This window comes from Coregonus lavaretus (assembly GCF_964263955.1).
Source record: "Coregonus lavaretus genome assembly, chromosome: 15".
Classification (NCBI taxonomy): domain Eukaryota; kingdom Metazoa; phylum Chordata; class Actinopteri; order Salmoniformes; family Salmonidae; genus Coregonus; species Coregonus lavaretus.
The window spans coordinates 6,696,383-6,719,260 of record NC_140002.1 but is presented as its reverse complement, the minus strand read 5'-3'; the positions used below and the strand labels follow the sequence as shown (position 1 = coordinate 6,719,260).

Below are 22,878 nucleotides of genomic sequence, written 5' to 3'. Positions count from 1 at the left end.
TTCACCTGTTTAGACATAACTTGCCAACACATTTTCATTGCGATGCACCCGTGCTGCATAATGGTGAGCACAGGTGACAAAAGTCAAACACAATTAGAGCACAGGTGTCACCACTTGAACACAACAACTCAAAATTGATCACACTTGTGGCTAATGATGTGAGGGAACATATACAGTAAGCCAGTTCAGAGAGCACTGGTTTGTGAGGCCCTACAATGGGAAGAGTTCGTGTGAGAGGAGGTCGAGGTGGTCGAGGTGGTCAGCGAAGACAAAGAACAGTAATATCTGATGAAATCAGAGCTACTGTGATTGACCATGTTCTTGTCCATGGTATGAGCATGAGGGAGGCTGGACAAAGGGTACAACCAAACATCAGTAGATTCACTGTGTCCACCATAATCCGAAGATTTAGAGAAGAGAACAGGTAATTACCTTTTTTTGACATTATAGTACAGTATGTAAATGTTGACAGCAACTACTGTATGACATACTATATACTGTACCACAGTATACTATAAGTAAATATATGTTTCAGTACATCACTGTACCAATGTACTGTAGTATTGTAATGGAGGGTTGGTCTAACTGTTTGTAGGCCTAGTATTCCATGTATATTTTTTGTAACTCCATGTTCTCTTTTTGTAGAATTGAAAGACTGCCACATGGGGGTGGGAGGACAGGTATGTTCTCCCCACACCAAGAGACCATAATTGTTGATATGGTCCGTGAGAACAATGCCATTAAACTGAGCGAAATTCAGCAGAAGATCATTGAGGACCATTTAAATTTTGAGGGTATCAACAGTGTCAGCCTCTCTACTGTTGATCGTGTCCTCAAGCGCAACAGACTGCGCATGAAACAGCTATACAGAGTGCCCTTTGATCGCAACTCAGACAGAGTCAAAGAGCAAAGATTCCAGTATGTACAGGTTGGCATATATCCAGACACATTCAATGTTGATTACTCTAAGTAGTGATTTACTGTAGTGGCCTAAATCACTTTTTCCGTATCACTTACAAAACTATATCTATTTCTACAGAGGGTTTTTCAACTGGATGCAATGGAAAGACCCCATCAATACATCTACATGGATGAAGCTGGGTTTAATCTCACCAAAAGGAGAAGGAGAGGCCGTAATGTGATTGGCCATCGGGCCATTGTTGGTGTTCCTGGGCAGCGTGGTGGCAATGTCACATTATGTGCTGCCATCAGCAATCATGGGGTTGTCCACCATCATGCCAACCTGGGGCCCTACAACACTCACCAGCTCCTCATTTTCCTCAATCACATGTGAGATGCTTTGTTAGGGCAGCAGGATGAGCATCCCATCTATGTTGTTGTTTGGGACAATGTGAGTTTTCACAGAGCCCTCCAGGTTAGAGAGTGGTACAATATGAACCAAGGTTTTATCAATCTTTGCCTTCCACCGTACTCCCCTTTCCTAAACCCCATTGAGGAATTATTCTCCTCATGGCGGTGGAAGGTATATGAACGCCAACCTTACACCAGGGTAAATCTCCTGCAAGCCATGGGACTTGCCTGTGGTGACATAGGTGTGGAGGCATGCCAAGCCTGGATACGGCATGCCAGGGGGTTTTTCCCCCGTTGGCTGGCCAGACAAAATGTGGCCTGTGATGTGGATGAAGTCCTGTGGCCTGACCCAGTACGGAGACATGATGCTGTGGCTGAGTAATGCACTTATTTGTATATTTTTGTACTTTATTTTTACATGGGCTTACTGTACACAAGTGGCAAACGCATAAGATTTCTGTTTGTTTTTACAAGTGCTACATGTAAATGCACAAGATTTCTGTTTTGTCTTTTTGTACAAGTGCTAAATGCACAGTTTTTTATTGTTTTGCAACATGCATTTAGCCTACAGTGAACAATAAACATTTATTTCTCCAGCTTCATGTCCTGAGCATTGTGTTTTCTATTTTTCTACGTAGTGTTTAGTGACTGTTCAGTAGTGTTTTTTATTTTGATTGACTCGGGGCACGATTTGACAACATAGTTCAGTTTTGAGCACAGATTGAACTGTTTTGAGGTGAAAGTTTGGTTTTGCAAGAAGAGTCTGAGGTTTTGTGAATGTAGCTTGAAAATTGGGTTTTGTGTTAACAGTTAAGAGAAAAGGAGAGCAGCTTTCAAGAAATGTGTCTTAGCAATCGAGAAAAACTGTAATTATGATCTAAAAAAACAAAACTGATCCTAGATCAGCACTCCTTTTCTGAGACAATTTTTGCAAATACAGATCCAGGTGGAGTATTATATCGTGATTCGTTGGCTTACCGCCACTTCCTCAGACTGGTGTTGGAGGTTGCAGGGAGGAGAGATGGCACGTGGCCGGGTGGCCAGCCAGTAGGCCAGCACGGCGGTCAGGGCACCGATGCCCACCAGCGTGGAGATGGGCAGGGAGCGGAAGAACTGGCTTAACTCATCCAGCTCGGGCAGCTGTAGACTGCTCTGCAGCTCCTGGGTCTGCATCCTCTCCATCAGGGTGGAACTCAGCTCTGGGGTGGGAGAGGAGGAGATGGGGGGGGGGGGGGGGGGGGGGGGAGGAGGGAGAGCGATGGGGACGAAGAGGGGTAGGGAGAGAGGGAGAGAGAGGGAGAGGGATAGAGAAGGGAAGAGAGGGTGACAGAAAGAGAGGGGAAGATAGAGGGGAGAGAGGGGAGAGGGGGGAGGGAAAGAGAGGGGGAGAGGGGGCGGAGAGAGAAGGGGAGAGACAGAGGAGGGAGAGAGGAAAAGAGGGTGAAATGAATTGAAAGGGTGCGGCAGAGCCAGAGAAAGAGAGGTTAGATGCAGGGTTATGACTTACAGAATAAGGTTTTAGCTTGATCCCACAGCACAGTATATCTTCACTATATAAAGTATGTATTGTACCGTGCAGTTCTAGAAGTCAGAAATTAATTTACAAAACCCTAATTCAAATACAGTACAAAACTATACAATCAGGCCTGAAGCCTAGCCCATGATGTGGTTTAATATACATTCTTCAGTGTGGTAGGTTGGTGGACGGTTGAAATGCTGAATGTGTTTCTCCTGTCCTTAGTGGTGCAAGTAACACATAACAACACCGCCCCGCCAATCAGATTCACTTCCTTGTTGTTCTTGGTTCACTATGCAGAAGAAATAGACTGCAGCAACGACAGTTACAGCAGCCACTGAGTGAAACCCCCCATATACCAAAAGAGAACAGGACACACTTCCTCTTCTGTCAAAACTGACACGTATGAGTGTTTTTAACTACACTGTATACAGTGGGGGGAAAAAGTATTTAGTCAGCCACCAATTGTGCAAGTTCTCCCACTTAAAAAGATGAGAGAGGCCTGTAATTTTCATAATAGGTACACGTTGAGAGACAAATTGAGAGAAAAAATCCAGAAAATCACATTGTAGGATTTTTAATGAATTTATTTGCAAATTATGGTGGAAAATAAGTATTTGGTCACCTACAAACAAGCAAGATTTCTGGCTCTCACAGACCTGTAACTTCTTCTTTAAGAGGCTCCTCTGTCCTCCACTCGTTACCTGTATTAATGGCACCTGTTTGAACTTGTTATCAGTATAAAAGACACCTGTTCACAACCTCAAACAGTCACACTCCAAACTCCACTATGGCCAAGACCAAAGAGCTGTCAAAGGACACCAGAAACAAAATTGTAGACCTGCACCAGGCTGGGAAGACTGAATCTGCAATAGGTAAGCAGCTTGGTTTGAAGAAATCAACTGTGGGAGCAATTATTAGGAAATGGAAGACATACAAGACCATTGATAATCTCCCTCGATCTGGGGCTCCACGCAAGATCTCACCCCGTGGGGTCAAAATGATCACAAGAACGGTGAGCAAAAATCCCAGAACCACACGGGGGGACCTAGTGAATGACCTGCAGAGAGCTGGGACCAAAGTAACAAAGCTTACCATCAGTAACACACTACGCCGCCAGGGACTCAAATCCTGCAGTGCCAGACGTGTCCCCCTGCTTAAGCCAGTACATGTCCAGGGCCATATGAAGTTTGCTAGAGTGCATTTGGATGATCCAGAAGAGGATTGGGAGAATGTCATATGGTCAGATGAAACCAAAATATAACTTTTTGGTAAAAACTCAACTTGTCGTGTTTGGAGGACAAAGAATGCTGAGTTGCATCCAAAGAACACCATACCTACTGTGAAGCATGGGGGTGGAAACATCATGCTTTGGGGCTGTTTTCTGCAAAGGGACAAGGACGACTGATCCGTGTAAAGGAAAGAATGAATGGGGCCATGTATCGTGAGATTTTGAGTGAAAACCTCCTTCCATCAGCAAGGGCATTGAAGATGAAACGTGGCTGGGTCTTTCAGCATGACAATGATCCCAAACACACCGTCCGGGCAACGAAGGAGTGGCTTCGTAAGAAGCATTTCAAGGTCCTGGAGTGGCCTAGCCAGTCTCCAGATCTCAACCCCATAGAAAATCTTTGGAGGGAGTTGAAAGTCTGTGTTGCCCAGCGTCAGCCCCAAAACATCACTGCTCTAGAGGAGATCTGCATGGAGGAATGGGCCAAAATACCAGCAACAGTGTGTGAAAACCTTGTGAAGACTTACAGAAAACGTTTGACCTGTGTCATTGCCAACAAAGTGTATATAACAAAGTATTGAGAAACTTTTGTTATTGACCAAATACTTATTTTCCACCATAATTTGCAAATAAATTCATAAAAAATCCTACAATGTGATTTTCTTGATTTTTTCCCCTCATTTTATCTGTCATAGTTGACGTGTACCTATGATGAAAATTACAGGCCTCTCTCATCTTTTTAAGTGGGAGAACTTTCACAATTGGTGGCTGACTAAATACTTTTTTTCCCCCACTGTATACACACACACAAGTATGTGGACACCCCTTCAAATTTGTGGATTCGGCTATTTCAGCCCCACCCGTTGCTGACAGGTGTATAAAATCGAGCATATAGCCATGCAATCTCCATAGACAAACATTGGCAGTAGAATGGCCTTACTTAAAGGGCTCAGTGACTTTCAACGTGGCACAATCATAGGATGCCACCTTTCTAACAAGTCAGTTTGTCAAATTTCTGCCCTGCTAGAGCTTCCCGGGTCAACTGTAAGTTCTGTTATTGTGAAGTGGAAATGTCTAGGAGCAACAACGGCTCAGCTGCGAAGTGGTAGGCCACACAAGCTCACAGAACGTGACCGCCGAGTGCTGAAGCACGTGAAAATTGTCTTTCCTCGGTTGCAACACTCACTACCGAGTTCCAAACTGCCTCTGGAAGCAACGTCAGCACAATAACTGTTCATCGGGAGCTTCATGAAATGGGTTTCCATGACCGAGCAGCCGCACACAAGCCTAAGATCACCATGCGCAATGCCAAGCGTTGGCTGGAGTGGTATAAAGCTCGCCACCATTGGACTGGAACAGTGGAAACGCGTTCTCTGGAGTGATGAATCACGCTTCACCATCTGGCAGTCCGACGGACGAATCTGGGTTCGGCGGAGGCCAGGAGAATGCTACCTGCCCCAATGCAAAGTGCCAACTGTAAAGTTAGGTAGAGGAGGAATAATGGTCTGGGGCTGTTTTTCATGGTTCATGCTAGGCCCCTTAGTTCCAGTGAAGGGAAATCTTAACACTACAGCATACAGTTTGTGGAAGGCCCTTTCCTGTTTCAGCATTACAATGTCCCCGTGCACAAAGCGAGGTCCATACAGAAATGGTTTGCCGAAATCAGTGTGGAAGAACTTGACTGGTCTGCACAGAGCCCTGACCTCAACCCCATCAAACACCTTTGGGATGAATTGGAACGCCGACTGCGAGCCAGGCCTAATAGCCCAACATCAGTGCCCGACCTCACTAATGCACTTGTGGCTGAATGGAAGCAAGTCCCCGCAGCAATGTTCCAACATCTAGTGGAAAGACATCCCAGAAGAGTAGAGGCTGTGATAGAAGCAAAAAGGGGGACCAACTCCATATTAATGCCCATGATTTTGGAATGAGATGTTCGACGAGCAGGTGTCCACATACTTTTAGTCATGTAGTGTACATCCCTATCAGTACCATCTCTCTGGGAAGGTTACAGCAAGGTTACAATAACAAGTCATTATGGTAATACTATTAATGCTCAGAATGATATGTGATACATGGTACAAGGGGTTGCTTTACATGAACTGATTTCCACACTGCTATACCCATAGAAATAAGAATGAATAGAAACGGTGTCTCCATTCAAGACAATTGCCAGGGTTAGAGCTTCCAAGTCCATTCCATTCATTCTTATTTCTATGGCTATACCATCCTGACCTTCCTCGTTTCAGTGTATTATATCACATAAGCCTAGGTCTAGAAGTTCAGTAGCTAGTGGTGTTGCTGTCCATTAGACTAGATGTTGACGCCCAGAGGTGGCAGACAGCAGCCTCTGTCCGATATCCATCTCTGGGTTTTTCTCATCCTTGATGAGGGTGAATTGTACTGCCAGGAAGATCAAAGAGCAGAGCTACACTGGCCATCACACACATACACAGAGCCCATTGATGCACATGATTTACATGTGGCTACCCTGCCAAGAGAGCATAGAAAAGTCAACAGACCTAAAACATGATGTGTAAATCTATTGTCACACAGAGGGGATGGTGGTGTAATGTGACCTAGCCACGGCTCCATTTCGAGCGTGTCTGTCGAGGCCCACAGGGGTTAAGTTGTTATAGAGGAAAATATCAGTCTTCCTGTGATACAGCGCATTCGGAAAGTATTCAGAACCGTTGACTTTTCTCCCACATTTTGTTACAGCCTTATTCTAAAATGGATTAAATTAATTCTACACACAATACCCCATAATGACAAAGCAAAAACAGGTTTTTAGAAATGTTGGAAAACCTCCCCAGAAATATCACACCTACATAAGTATTCAAACCCTTTGCTACAGTGAGGGAAAAAAGTATTTGATCCCCTGCTGATTTTGTACATTTGCCCACTGACAAAGACATGATCAGTCTATAATTTTAATGGTAGGTTTATTTGAACAGTGAGAGACAGAATAACAACAATAAAATCCAGAAAAACGCATGTCAAAAATGTTATAAATTGATTTGCATTTTAATGAGGGAAATAAGCATTTGACCCCTCTGCAAAACATGACTTAGTACTTGGTGGCAAAACCCCTTGTTGGCAATCACAGAGGTCAGACGTTTCTTGTAGTTGGTCACCAGGTTTGTACACATCTCAGGAGGGATTTTGTCCCACTCCTCTTTGCAGATCTTCTCCAAGTCATTAAGGTTTCGAGCCTGACGTTTGGCAACTCGAACAGTCAGCTCCCTCCACAGATTTTCTATGGGATTAAGGTCTGGAGACTGGCTAGGCCACTCCAGGACCTTAATGTGCTTCTTCTTGAGCCACTCCTTTGTTGCCTTGGCCGTGTGGTTTGGGTCATTGTCATGCTGGAATACCTATCCACGACCCATTTTCAATGCCCTGGCTGAGGGAAGGAGGTTCTCACCCAAGATTTGACGGTACATGGCCCGTCCATCGTCCCTTTGATGTTGTCCTGTCCCCTTAGCAGAAAAACACCCCCAAAGCATAATGTTTCCACCTCCATGTTTGTCGGTGGGGATGGTGTTCTTGGGGTCATAGGCAGCATTCCTCCTCCTCCAAACACAGCAAATTGAGTTGATGCCAAAGAGCTTGATTTTGGTCTCATCTGACCACAACACTTTCACCCAGTTCTCCTCTGAATCATTCAGATGTTCATTGGCAAACTTCAGACGGGCCTGTATATGTGCTTTCTTGAGCAGTGGGACCTTGCGGGCGCTGCAGGATTTCAGTCCTTCACGGCGTAGTGTGTTACCAATTGTTTTCTTGGTGACTATGGTCCCAGCTGCCTTGAGATCATTGACAAGATCCTCCCGTGTAGTTCTGGGCTGATTCCTCACCGTTCTCATGATCATTGCAACTCCACGAGGTGAGATCTTGCATGGAGCCCCAGGCCGAGGGAAATTGACAGTTCTTTTGTGTTTCTTCCATTTGAGAATAATCGCACCAACTGTTGTCACCTTTTCAACAAGCTGCTTGGCGATGGTCTTGTAGCCCATTCCAGCCTTGTGTAGGTCTACAATCTTGTCCCTGACATCCCTGGAGAGCTCTTTGGTCTTGGCCATGGTGGAAAGTTTGGAATCTGATTGATTGATTGCTTCTGTGGACAGGTGTCTTTTATACAGGTAACAAGCTGAGATTAGGAGCACTCCCTTTAAGAGTGTGCTCCTAATCTCAGCTCGTTACTTGTATAAAAGACACCTGGGAGCCAGAACATTTTCTGATTGAGAGTGGGTCAAATACTTATTTCCCTCATTAAAATGCAAATCAATTTATAACATTTTAAAAATGTGTTTTTCTTGATTTTTTTTGTTATTCTGTCTCTCACTGTACAAATAAACCTACCATTAAAATTATAGACTGATCATTTCTTTGTCAGTGGGCAAACGTACAAAATCAGCAGGGGATGAAATATTTTTTTCCATCACTGTATGAGACTCGAAATTGAGCTCAGGTGCATCCTTGAGATGTTTCTACAACTTGATTGGAGTCCACCTGTGGTAAATTCAATTGATTGGACATGATTTGGAAGGTACCACAGTTGACAGTGCATGTCAGTGCAAAAACCAAGCCATGAGGTCGAAGGAATTGTCCGTAGAGCTCCGAGACAGGATTGTGTCGAGGCACAGATCTGGGGAAAGTTACCAAACAATTTCTGCCTGATTGAAGGTCCCCGAGAACACAGTGGCCTCCATCATTCTTAAATGGAAGAAGTTTGGAACCACCAAGACTCTTCCTAGAGCTGGCCACTCGGCCAAACTGAGCAATCAGGGGAGAAAGGCCTCGGTCAGGGAGGTAACCAAGAACCCGATGGTCACTCTGACAGAGCTCCAGAGTTCCTCTGTGGAGATGGGAGAGCCTTCCAGAAGGACAACCATCTCTGCAGCACTCCACCAATCAGGCCTTTATGGTAGAGTGGCCAGACGGAAGCCACTCCTCAGTAAAAGGCACATGACAGCCCGCTTGGAGTTTGCCAAAAGGCACCTAAAGAACTCTCAGACCATAAGAAACAAGATTCTCTGGTCTGATGAAACCAAGATTTAACTCTTTGAACCTGAATGCCAAGCATCACGTCTGGATGAAACCTGGCACCATCCCTACGGTGAAGCATGGTGGTGGCAGCATCATGCTGTGGGGATGTTATTCAGCGGCAGGGACTGGGAGACTAGTTAGGATCGAGGGAAAGATAAACGGAGCAAAGTACAGAGAGATCCTTGATGAAAACTTGCTCCAGCATGCTCAGGAAAAGTCTCTGAATGTCCTTGAGTGGCCCACCCAGACTTGAACCCGATCGAACATCTCTGGAGAGACCTCAAAATAGCTGTGCAATGACGCTCCCCATCCAACCTGTCAGAGCTTGAGAGGATCTGCAGAGAAGAATGAGAGAAACTCCACTAATACAGGTGTGCCAAGCTTGTAGTGTCATACCCAAGAAGACTTGAGGCTGTGATCGCTGCCAAAGGTGTTTCAACAAAGTACTGAGTAAAGTGTCTGAATACTTATGTAAATGTATATTTCAGTTTTAAATGTTTAATACATTAGCAAACATTTTCGAAAAACCTGTTTTTGCTTTCTCATAATGGGTTATTGTGTATACATTGATAAGGGGGGAAAAAACTATTTAATCAATTTTAGAATAAGGCTGTAACGTAACAAAATGTGGAAAAAGTTAAGGGGTAAATAATAAATAAATAATAATAATATGCCATTTAGCAGACGCTTTTATCCAAAGCAACTTACAGTCATGCATGCATACATTTTTGTGTATGGTTGGTCCCGGGGATCGAACCCACTACCTTGGCGTTACAAGCGCCGTGCTCTACCAGCTGAGCTACAGAGGACCACGGGGTCTAAATACTTTCCGAATGCACTGTATAAATAGCCCCTTTGCTACATAACCCAGTGACACGGCTATACAGACCCTGGCAGGGAGACCTTTCCTGCTTCCAAATGGCATCCTAGTCCCTTTAATTTCCCACTACTTTTGATCAGGACCTATAGGGCTCTGTTCAAATGTAGTGAACTATATAGGGAATAGGGTGTCATTTGGGACACAGACTGAGTTAATCCGTGCTGGTGTGATTTCTGGGTTACAACAGTCCCTGATGAGCCTGCCTGGCCACACCATCGCTGTGGGAGAGGGGAAGCCTGCTGCTACCAGGCAACAGAGAGAGAGACTGTGCATGTTGTGTATGTGAATGCTTGCGATTGTGTGTGTTACTGTAAACGTGTGTGGCGGAGTAGATGCTCTGTAGTAGCCTGGGGGATATGAATATAAGTCAGTGTGTGTGCGTGGGTGGTAACTGTAGGCTACACTGAATTAATGAATGAATTACATTTCATTTTCGTGTCAAATCGCCAATTGGCAACCCATCCCTTATGGGATTAATTGACACAAAAACAAACATTACAATAATTCAGTGACAATTCTTCTTTGAGTGTTCTCTGCAGTGCGCATCGCACATAGAGTGAAACATTTTAAGGTAAAAATCAATACATAATAGTAAATAAGGTTATCCAAACAATAATGATATCCCTAGAGCAGTAAAATATTTTTTTCTATTTTGTTGCCTTACAACAACTATTCAGATACTCCAATCTTCGCTGTGGAGCTTTGCAGCTCCTTCAGGGTTATCTTTGGTCTCTTTTTTGCCTCTCTGATTAATGCCCTCCTTGCCTGGTCCGTGAGTTTTGGTGGGCGGCCCTCTCTTGGCAGGTTTGTTGTGGTGCCATATTCTTTCCATTTTTTTATAATTGATTTAATGGTGCTCCGTGGGATGTTCAAAGTTTTTGATATTTTTGTATAACCCAACCCTGATCTGTACATCTCCACAACTTTGTCCCTGACCTGTTTGGAGAGCTCCTTGGTCTTCATGGTACCGCTTGCTTGGTGGTGGCCCTTGCTTAGTGGTGTTGCAGACTCTGGGGCATTTCAGAACAGGTGTACATATACTGAGATCATGTGACAGATCATGTGACATTTAGATTGCACACAGGTGGACTTTATTTAACTAATTATGTGACTTCTGAAGGTAATTGGTTGCACCAGATCTTATTTAGGGGCTTCATAGCAAAGGGGGTGAATACATATGCACGCACCACTTTTCCATTATTTATTTTTTAGAAAGTAATTTTTTTCATTCCAATAAATTTAAATTACTAGTCTTAGGCTAGTTGAATCGAACATGCTAGCCTGAAGAATGGGTACATGCTTGAACAACACTGGCATACTGGTCCATCTTAGGGGATCACATTGTGCTTCATTGTCTGTGTGTCAATGTATTATTCATTCTAATGACACCAAACTAGCTGACACTGTTGAGGCTATTGATTTCAAGGTAGAGCCATTAAAAGTTCTGGTCTGGGGAAGTCTACCCACCTCAACACAAACACCAGTCAACCTGCTGTTCAAAGTGCTTGTTTAACAGTTGTTATAACGGCCATTGATTTCACTAATATACTGAACATGAAACACCAGAGACAAACAGGCTGGGCCAGAATTAATCACACGGATATGGATTGATGATGTAACTACATGTCTACTTACGTCCTTGTTACAATGTCATGTAAAGTCACCACATTAGTCATCACATTGTAGCTACTCTGTAACAATGCCTATGCAACGTAAAGCGTTCACAAAATCTTGGGAGAGACTTTATAGGCCTAATAGTGTATTAGAGAAAGTTTTTCATCCAACTGTTGACTGAACCTTTCCATATCAGCTGACACTAGGCCAGGCTAAGCGTTGTCCAGGTGGGATACAAAAGTAAAATACCCAATCAACCTTTGAGGAAGTCAAGCCCCAAGTTGGAGAGTAAGAAAGCTTGGATGTAAACAAGGGGGCTAACAGTTGTAGACCCTTCCCCTAATGATGGCAGCCCATCATAGTCATTAGCCTATCACCAGAGTGTATCTGTATCAGGGTTAGAGGGTTAGCCTATCCTCTCATCCAATAGGAATTCTCTGCACTTTGTCCTATAGTAACCCAGCCTTACACTAAGCTACTGGAGGATCACTCACACACAGGTCAGAGCCAGCTATATTTAGCCCAGGAAGAGTACTACTGTACTGGGCACAGGCCAGCTGAAGAGCTGCTCAGGCAAACGCTGCATCCCACAATTCCACCACATCATCATCCTCAACAATAATGACCTTGATCAGATGGACCAATCACAGAAGTCGCCTTACACAGCCTTATTTGTGTCATTAGGGACACAGTGAGCTCAAGATCTCTGTGGCTGGAGGGGTACGCAGACAGCAAGATATACGTTAGTTTCCTTTATTTAATTCCCACCGCAATGCAGCAGTTACACTGTAAGGCATTTTGAACTCAAATACTTCTAGTACGTTGTACTCAAAGTCAATGAAAAGTCATTATTACTTAAAATGTGTATGTGGTACTGACTCAAAACTAAATGAAAAGTCACACCAACATTTTTTTTTTAAAGATAACAAATTAACTTTTTTCCCAGCATGCTCTACTGAAGGTAGATTTTTAAAAATTGTTTTTAATAGCTGTGTTTTTGCATGTACATGGAGTGATTGATTGAATAACTGTTATGCTACACAAATATATATTTTTCTAAACTAATCCAATCATTGAATTTTTGCACCCGTTACTGAAATGGTTGTTCCAGTTTAAATGGCTTAGGTAGTTTGCTCCCACTGTTCTTAACCCTGGCAGTCATTATCAATGCAGGTTGCGGGTGAATACAAATTTCAGCTATTGGACAGGAATTACACATCACTTTGCAAGCCAGCATAATGTGATTTACAGTTAGGGTTTCAAAATTCTGGCAAATTTTCCAGGTTTTTCAGAAATCCTGGTTGGAAAATTACTAGAATTGTTTTGGGTAAAGTTAGTGGAATTTTGCAACCCTACTTACACGCCTGACGTGGCCTATAAACTATGAGTTTCAGGCCACTGTATAAGGCCTTATAATATATGTAATGGTTCAATTATATTAATAAAATTCGCCTAGGAACTCACTTGCTGAAGGCCACAGGACTGAAAATGAAGAAATTTAACAACCATGTCTCTGTCACTAAAAAATACAGTCACGGGTGGTAACTCTACAATTCAATCGAAAAGGCATACTGGGAAATGATTGGAGGCATGGCTTAGTGGGGGCATTAAATGTAAGTATATCTTACAAAAAAATAGCATTTGTATTACTCATATGAAGGTAGTACTGCTCACTTAAGCTATTTAAGTTTCTTAAAAAAAAATTTTTTGGGTAATTGGTTTCCTCAAAATGTTTGAGTAGCCAGAACTTATCCGGTTTTACAGTGTAGAGTCCATTTAGTTAATTTTCCATATATGTACTGTTTCTTTCCTTATCAAATTCAATTTTATTTGTCACATGTGCCGAATACAACAGGTAGACCGTACCGTGAAATGCTTACTTACAAGCCCTTAACTAACAATGTAGGGCGGCAGGTAGCTTAGTGGGTAAGAGCGTTGTGCCAGTAACCGAAAGGTCGCTGGTTCTAATCCCAGAGCCGACTAGGTGAAAAATCTGTCGATGTGCCCTTGAGCAAGGCACTTAACCCTAATTGCTCCTGTAAGTCGCTCTGGATAAGAGCGTCTGCTAAATGACTAAAAATAGTAAATAAATAAGTAAAATAAGAGTTGAGAAAATATTTACTCAATAAATAAACTAATGTAAAAAAAAAAAAAAGTATGTAGCTAGGCCTACTGTGTCCTTGGTTACTGTACATGTAGCCTACCGGTAGCTTAGGCGTTGTGAATGGAAGGTGTTGGCTGACCTCTGAGGCTTAAGTCAAGGGGGAGGAACACCCCATCTGCAGAGTGTACCCAGCAATAAGCCTCTGCTGCCATGAGATTACGGCCTGTTAGCACAGAAGTAACCCCCTGCTCTGCCTTTTCTATTTAAAGTCACCTCTCGCTCTCTCTCTCTCTCTTACTCTCACTGCCTGTGACCACCCAGTCACTTCCTCCCAACAGTGTCACCTCTGCAGATCCACAGCCACTTTAAGCCCATTCTACGCATGCTGCGCACATCCACACACTCCATGTGAGTGCACTGGCTGGTTTCTAGGCTAACGACATATGGAGGATCTCATTGGTTAAGAAAAAGGCAAGCGTGGAGGGTGCTTTAAAAGTGGTTAGGGTTCAGCATCAATACACAGGCCCACTTCAACACACCAGGAGGAAAAGCAGCAACACTAATAAGGAAGCAGGGCACACTAGCCTCTCGTAGTGTGTGTCTGTGGTGTCTGGGCCTCTGGGCAGATTTCACATTGCCTTCTGCAAACCTGTGATTACCCCCCACCGCTGGGAGATTACGCTCAGCGAGGACAGCAAGGGGGTAAAGGAGAAGCGCATTTGGCCTAGTTTGTGCCTGGCTGGCCACCGTATCACACCACCCTCAGCAGACGCTGCAGCTACTCTCGCTCTCTCCCCCATCCTCTCCCGTCCTCCCTCCCCCCTCTCTAAACCCACAGTGCCTCCCTTCCTCCAGCAAATCACATGTGTCATTTTACAGACTGTATACTACAGTACTGAGTACATTCACACATATACAGACAAACGCACAAATGCAAGTGTACACGCTCAAACAAACACATCCACATACAAACAAACAGGATTGACTAATAAAGTGAGCAAATACATGAGTCATTTTAAAAGAGATGGGTGATGTCAGGCAATGCTTTTTCTAGTTAACAGTGATCTAATGAAACCCAGTAAAGCGTGTGATGCATCAGGAGAGGATGTAACCCTTGTTCAGCACATTCCGTTTGGTCAATGCAGTCCAATAACCCACATTCAAGAAATGGGAACGCTTGTGATGCTGAAACATCCACACCATCGACCCCCATTCTTCATAACCCTCACAACTGTCTGAGTGAGGCTGAGCAATATCCATCCATTATGTTTTAATACTAATATATGTGATGGACTATATGAGAAGTAGACATATAATTTCCCCTCTTTAAAAATGGAATGCAGTTACATAAATATGAACCTGTTAATTAAGCAATAAGGCCCGAGGGGGTGTGGTATATGGCCAATATATCATGGCTAAAGGCTGTTCTTATGCACAATGCAACGCGGAATGCCTAGATACAGCCCTTAGCCATGGTATATTGGCAATTGACCATAAACCCCTGAGGTGCCTTATTGCTATTATAAACTGGTTTCCAACATAATTAGAGCAGTAAAAATAAACATTTTGTCATATGGTCTGATATAACATGGCTGTCAGCCAATCAGCATTCAGGGCTTGAACCACCCAGTTTGATGTGAATTGACACCTCACACATATATAGTAGTAGCATAGCCTACTGTACAGTAGCCAGACCTAACTGAAGAGGTAATGGCTAAAAAGGTTATGCTAAATATTGCAAATATGCATCACCCCCAAGAGCTTCATTTTATGTACACTCTTCGAATGCAATATTCCTAAATTACAGAGACAACACACAACTACCACTGGTAGGCCTATAATATTACTTCATACAGCTTAGCTAGGTTCCATGATGACTTAAATATACGCTGATTGAGAAATGCAGCTTACAATGTTCAGAAAATACAGAATTTCAGCAAAACCTTTAAACTGAGAAGCACATGTACTTTCTCAATCTGTGATGAGTGGAGCATGTGTCTCATCCTGTAAATTATTGAAAGGGGAAAAATAATAGGTTTACCTGTGTAGTACCTCAGATGTTAAAACAATGCACTATGCATGACGAGGAGTAGCATTTGACAGCGTACAATGGCAGTAAAGTAAACGTTGTGAACGCAACAGAAGTACTGGTCTTAGGCTAGTCTACTTTATATTTTGGGCACGAGGTTACTATAGATCAAACATGCTGATATGTTGAGTATATGGCCAAACGTATTTTAAATGGTCACATTTTTCCCCATGCCCCTGAACTGGCAGAATAAAACGGCGTCTTACAGACCGTTACTCCAAAGAGCGCTATATGCGCTCGGACTGGCTGCAGTGTTTCAGGACCCTCACCATTGAACAGCTCCTTCCAATCAGACAAGCCCGCTTCAGCGCGTGAAGGTGCACGTCACACTATGGCAGGGGTAGATTTAGAAGAAGAAATCCATCCGCAGCCACTTTGGCACGTTGCAATAAAGGCATATCCTACATTCAATTATGTATTACAAAATGGACAATATTTTGTTGATCTATGTATATCTGACTGTCTGATAATAGCCTACATTTACGCCGATGCATGCTAACAGCAGTCATTGAGCCATTGATAGGCAACATGCAGTTGCTAAGTGGTTGAGAGATGAGCGTTTTCATTATGCAGAGATAGCCTTCATTTTGAAGTCTGTCACGTGGAGTTACTTCGTTAACAAAATAGGCTACAGTAAATATGTATAATTCATTGAAACACAAAATAATATCTAGGCCTATCTGAATAAAAAAATTTACCGACCCATTTGTCCTATGCGCAGAGTTTTTGGCGTTATAATAATATGTCATTTAGCAGACGCTTTTATCCAAAGCGACTTACAGTCATGTGTGCATACATTTATTTTGTGTATGGGTGGTCCCGGGGATCGATCTATCATCTATGCTATGATCTTGCCCATGCCATGCCATATGCCTGTAATTGCAAGGCCTGCTTAGAATAAAATCGTTATTCCATGAAAATGTCCCAACAACTGGTGTAGCCTATTATTAAGAGTAGTTAATCAAATAGGCTACGTTATAATGGTGCACTCCCTGTCAGGCCGGCAGGTACGCACATAAAGATAACCTTTCCAAGAGGCATTCCGTGTAGGCCGGACGCGAATAATGTACGTACATGTCTCCAGAAAATGTACATACATATCATCCAGGCCACTCTATAGCCTATTCTAAATATGGAAGCTGCACCCGTAAAAATAATTCATCCTATATGAATTGTAAATCAGTAAGCTGTCTCACAATTTCAGAGAGGCTGCGCCCATGCAAGACATGGCACCTGCTATTCTATGGTGAACATAATGAATGAAAATATATGAAACTCACCTAATATAATCCAGATAGATCCAGAGATCAGAACGAAGGCAAGCATTCCTTTCTCATTGAGTCTGCTTTCGCAGCACACAGCCCGGTGCAAGAGCCTACAACTGCAGCATCGACTGCAGTACTAGCCGGCAATCTGGGAGATTATGAGAACCACCGAGTAATACTACACTACTGCGAGCCAGTCAATGCAGTTTGCAACGTCCAACCGGTTACAGTAGGCTATTTGCCTTGGATAACATAAATAGTGCACACGAGAAGATATGAAAAATGCCTCCTCAAATATGAACGAATACAATTCCTCCTGGACTATATATTGTATTTAACCTCTAGGTAGTCTATACACTGCCGTTCGCAACGGCCTACCCACTGAAATTAAAGGTTTTAGCCTGCGTTAGAGGGGAGATGCGCGGGTAGCAAGGTTATGCAGAGATAATTGTAGAGGTGACGTGCACTATAGCCGTAGGCTATTATAGTGGGTCAATGTCTTATTCTTTCCTTTTTATTCATTACACGAATACATTTATATTACCAACATGCAAGGCAGCATAGGTGCTGTGTATAAATGTGTTAACAGACCAAATTGATGTTTGATTTTTGTACATGATTAGGCTTTTCGATTTAGATAACGTTCATAATGATGTCTGACAATAGGTCTGTGTGGTCTCTGTCCTGTAAAAGCTGTAGCCTACATATATGCATTTTATTATCGGGGAGGTATATCGCCTAGGCTACAGTAGGCTATGCAAGTTATAGCGGGCTCTAGAGTTGGGTTTACTAGGTACGTTTCAGTAAGTCTGCATGGGGAATATGTTTGGGTCCTGCTGATTCACATTTCCGGGAGAGGGAGATGGGTTGGAGATACACTTGTCACGTGACACGACACTACCCCTGAATTAACATCACCTTGAAAATTCACCCTCCACAGCAAAGGGAGCGCCCATCCCTGCTGCTGTAACCTCATCCCCAGGTTATTGCGCACAGCCAGGGCTGGTCCTGGGCATAAGCGACATAAGCGGTCGCCTAGGGCCCCGGACCCCCTAACTCAGCCAGGTCTCAACTTACTGTTGAGCGCTAGAATAGTAGAATACACGAGGTGCAATTTCAAAATGTGGTTGTGCATCAGCAGTTATCCTCTTGCTATGTCAGTCAAACTGCAATTTTTTCTCTCTGCAAAACGAGCATCATGGCATGAAATTAGTTATACAATTTGAACATTTTCTCTCCAACCAATGGCAAAATGCCTTGAATTGCAGAAAACTTGCTTTAAAACGTCAACATTTTGTCTACACCCCATATATTCTTCAAATAGCCACCATTTGCTTTGATGACAGCTTTGCACACTCTTGGCATTCTCTCAACCAGCTTCATGAGGTAGTCCCCTGGAAAGCATTTCAATTAACAGGTGTGCCTTCTTAAAAGTTAATTTGTGGACTTTCTTTCCTTCTCAATGCGTTTGAGCCAATAAGTTGTGTTGTGACAAGGTGTGGGGGGTGGGGGGTGGGGGGGTATGTTATGCAACTGCTTAATTTGGACACAATTTTGAGTAGGCCTAGCCTACACATGTACCCATTGTATTTTTGAGGGGGGACACATTTTAAGCAGCCTAAGACACTTTTTGGAGGAAGTCTCCTGAGGAAGCCAGGGAGGGAGCCATGGAAGGGAGGAATAATTGCCTTTTGTTGTATCAAGTGGGTCATAGTCAGGACCTCCCATCTGTCACTTACTGTCGTGCCACCAGCCACATCCTTCTCCTCCTCCCGCCGCAGAAAATACAAACATGGCCACATTCAACATGTTAAACAAAGGCAGGCATCCAGATCACACAGGTGAATGGATTCTGTTTACATCCCAAATGGCACCCGATTCCCTTTATAGTGCACACTTTTGATCAAATGTCCATAGGGCTCTGGTATAAAGTTGTGCACTATATAAGGAATTTGGGATGCACACACTAACTGAGGGGGGAATCAAGGAAGGCCATGCAAGAGTTGCTTACCGAGCAATTACCTGACGGACAAGAGGGATTTCATTGCATGATTGCAATGTCCCTGGATGCAGAAAGAGACGTTTGAGTACACAACACACACACATGGATATACGTGTTAACAGAGTGAAACTTATACTGCACAGGGACAGCATGCCTCTTTCCCCCAGCTGCTTGTTCTATCCATGTGATTTGAAAGCTCCACACATAAAACATCCTCCCACACACTAACCCCTCCTCCTCCTCCTCCCCTATCTTCCATGCCATAAAGAATGTCAGGTTATCTATATAATCTTGAGGCCCTCTTATCTTACTGCTCAGTGTTAAGGCATGGCATGGAGGCTACCTTTTCCTCAGCAGTTTAACATTCAGACAATTATATTATATATTTTGATTTACTTTTTTTATTTAACCTTTATTTAACTAGGCAAGTCAGTTAAGAACAAATTCTTATTTACAATGACGGCCTACCAAAAGGCAAAAGGCCTCCTGCGGGGACGGGGGATTAAAAATAAAACTATAGGACAAAACACACATCACGACAAGAGAGACACCACAACACTACATAAAGAGAGACCTAAGACAACAACATAGCATGACAGCAACACATGACAACACAGCATGGTAGCAACACCACATCATAACAACATGGTAGCAACACAACATGGCACCAGCACAAAACATGGTACAAACCTTATTGGGCACAGACAACAGCACAAAGGCAAGAAGGTAGAGACAACAATGCATCACGCGAAGCAGCCACAACTGTCAGTAAGAGTGTCCATGACTGAGTCTTTGAATGAAGAGATGGAGATGAAACTGTCCAGTTTTAGTGTTTGTTGCAGCTCGTTCCAGTCGCTAGCAGCAGTGAACTGAAAAGAGGAGCGACCCAGGGACGTGTGTACTTTGAGGACCTTTAACAGAATGTGACTGGCAGAATGGGTGTTGTATGTGGAGGATGAGGGCTGCAGTAGGTATCTCAGATAGGTTGGAGTGAGTCCTAAGACTCAGATAGGTTGGAGTGAGTCCTAAGAGGGTTTTATAAATAAGCATCAACCTGTGGGTCTTGCGACGGGTATACAGAGATTACCAGTTTACAGAGGAGTATAGAGTGCAGTGATGTGTCCTATAAGGAGCATTGGTGGCAAATCTGATGGCCGAATGGTAAAGAACATCTAGCCGCTCGAGAGCACCCTTACCTGCCGATCTATAAATTATGTCTCCGTAATCTAGCATGGGTAGGATGGTCATCTGAATCAGGCTTAGTTTGGCAGATGGGGTGAAAGAGGAGCGATTACGATAGAGGAAACCAAGTCTAGATTTAACTTTAGCCTGCAGCTTTGATACGTGCTGAGAGAAGGACAGTGTACCGTCTAGCCATACTCAAAAGTACTTGTATGAGGTGACTACCTCAAGCTCGAGGTAAACTAAGCAAAAAAAGAAACGTCCCTTTTTCAGGACCCTGTCTTTCAAAGATAATTCGTAAAAATCCAAATAATTTCACAGATCTTCATTGTAAAGGGTTTAAACACTGTTTCCCATGCTTGTTCAATGCACCATAAACAATTAATGAACATGCACCTGTGGAACGGTCATTAAGACACTAACATCTTACAGATGGTAGGCAATTAAGGTCACAGTTATGAAAACGTAGGACACTAAAGAGGCCTTTCTACTGACTCCGAAAAACACCAAAAGAAAGATGCCCAGGGTCCCTGCTCATCTGCGTGAAAGTGCTTTAGGCATGCTGCAAGGAGGCATGAGGACTGCAGATGTGGCCAGGGCAATAAATTGCAATGTCCGTACTGTGAGACGCCTAAGACAGCACTACAGGGAGACAGGACGGATAGCTGATCGTCCTCGCAGTGGCAGACCACGTGTAACAACACCTGCACAGGATTGGTATATCCGAACATCACACCTGCGGGACAGGTACAGGATGGCAACAACAACTGCCCGAGTTACACCAGGAACGCACTTACCTCCATCAGTGCTCAGACTGTCCGCAATAGGCTGAGAGAGGCTGGACTGAGGGCTTGTAGGCCTATTGTAAGGCAGGTCCTCACCAGACATCACCGGCAACAATGTTGCCTATGGGCATAAACCCACCATCGCTGGACCAGACAGGACTGGCAAAAAGTGCTCTTCACTGACGAGTCGCGGTTTTGTCTCACCAGGGTGATGGTCGGATTCGCGTTTTTCGTCGAAGGAATGAGCGTTACACCAAGGCCTGTACTCTGGAGCGGGATTGATTTGGAGGTGGAGGTTCTGTCATGGTCTGGGGCGGTGTGTCACAGCATCATCGGACTGAGCTTGTTGTCATTGTCGGCAATCTCAACGCTGTGCGTTACAGGGAAAACATCCTCCTCCCTCATGTGGTACCCTTCCTGCAGGCTCATCCTGACATGACCCTCCACTATGACAATGCCACCAGCCATACTGCTCGTTCTGTGCGTGATTTTCTGCAAGACAGGAATGTCAGTGTTCTGCCATGGCCAGCGAAGAGATCTCAATCCCATTGAGCATGTCTGGGACCTGTTGGATCGGAGGGTGAGGGCTAGGGCCATTCCCCCCAGAAATGTCAAGAGAACTTGCAGGTGCCTTGGTGGAAGAGTGGGGTAACATCTCACAGCAAGAACTGGCAAATCTGGTGCAGTCCATGAGGAGGAGATGCACTGCAGTACTTAATGCAGCTGGTGGCAACACCAGATACTGACTTTTACTTTTGATTTTGACCCCCCCTTTGTTCAGGGACACATTATTCCATTTCTGTTAGTCACATGTCTGTGGAACTTGTTCAGTTTATGTCTCAGTTGTTGAATCTTGTTATGTTCATACAAATATTTACACATGTTAAGTTTGCTGAAAATAAACGCAGTTGACAGTGAGAGGACATTTCTTTTTTTGCTGAGTTAGTAATCACACCAGTGGGGAGAGGGGCATTCTTCTTACCAAACCACATTACCTTTGTTTTGGAGGTGTTCAGAACAAGGTTAAGGGCAGAGAAAGCTTGTTGGACACTAAGAAAGTTTTGTTGTAGAGTGTTTAACACAAAATCCGGGGAGGGGCCAGCTGAGTATAAGACTGTATCATCTGCATATAAAGGGATGAGAGAGCTTCCTACTGCCTGAGCTATGTTGTTGATGTAAATTGAGAAGAGCGTGGGGCCTAGGATCGAGCCTTGGGGTACTCCCTTGGTGACAGGCAGTGGCTGAGACAGCAGATATTCTGACTTTATATACTGCACTCTTTGAGAGAGGTAGTTAGCAAACCAGGCCAAAGACCCCTCAGAGACACCAATACTCCACAAGAGTGGAATTGTCTACCGTATCAAAAGCTTTGGCGAAGTCAATAAAAAATAGCAGCACAACATTGCTTAGAATCAAGGGCAATGGTGACATCATTTAGGACCTTTAAGGTTGCAGTGACACATCCATAACCTGAGCGGAAACCAGATTGCATACCAGAGAGCAAACTATAGACATCAAGATAGCCAGTCAGTTGATCATTGACAAGTTTTTCCGACACTTTTGATAAACAGGGCAAAATAGAAATTGGCCTATAACAGTTAGGATCAGCTTGATCTCCCCCTTTAAATAAAGGATGCATCGTGGCTGCCTTCCAAGCAACGGAAACCTCCCCAGAGAGGAGAGACAGGTTAAAAAGGTCAGAGATAGGCTTGGCGATGATAGGGGCAGCAACCTTAAAGAAGAAAGGATCTAAACCATCTGACCCAGATGGTTTTTTGGGGTCAAGTTTAAGGAGCTCCTTTAGCACCTCAGACTCAGTGACTGCCTGCAGGGAGAAACTTTGTAGC

General features: G+C 43.8%; 1 protein-coding gene across 1 annotated transcript in view; it reads right to left on the bottom strand.

Moving 5' to 3' along the window:
* The window catches only part of LOC311142944 (long-chain-fatty-acid--CoA ligase 6-like), a 129,338-nt gene that overhangs the window by 39,129 nt on the left and 67,331 nt on the right, over nt 1-22,878 (bottom strand). Inside the window, exon 2 of the mRNA XM_084178707.1 lies at nt 2,290-2,510. Within this exon, the coding sequence (XP_084034833.1) occupies nt 2,290-2,493 (204 nt within the window). The 5' untranslated portion in view covers nt 2,494-2,510. The remainder of the gene's footprint in view (nt 1-2,289; nt 2,511-22,878) is intronic.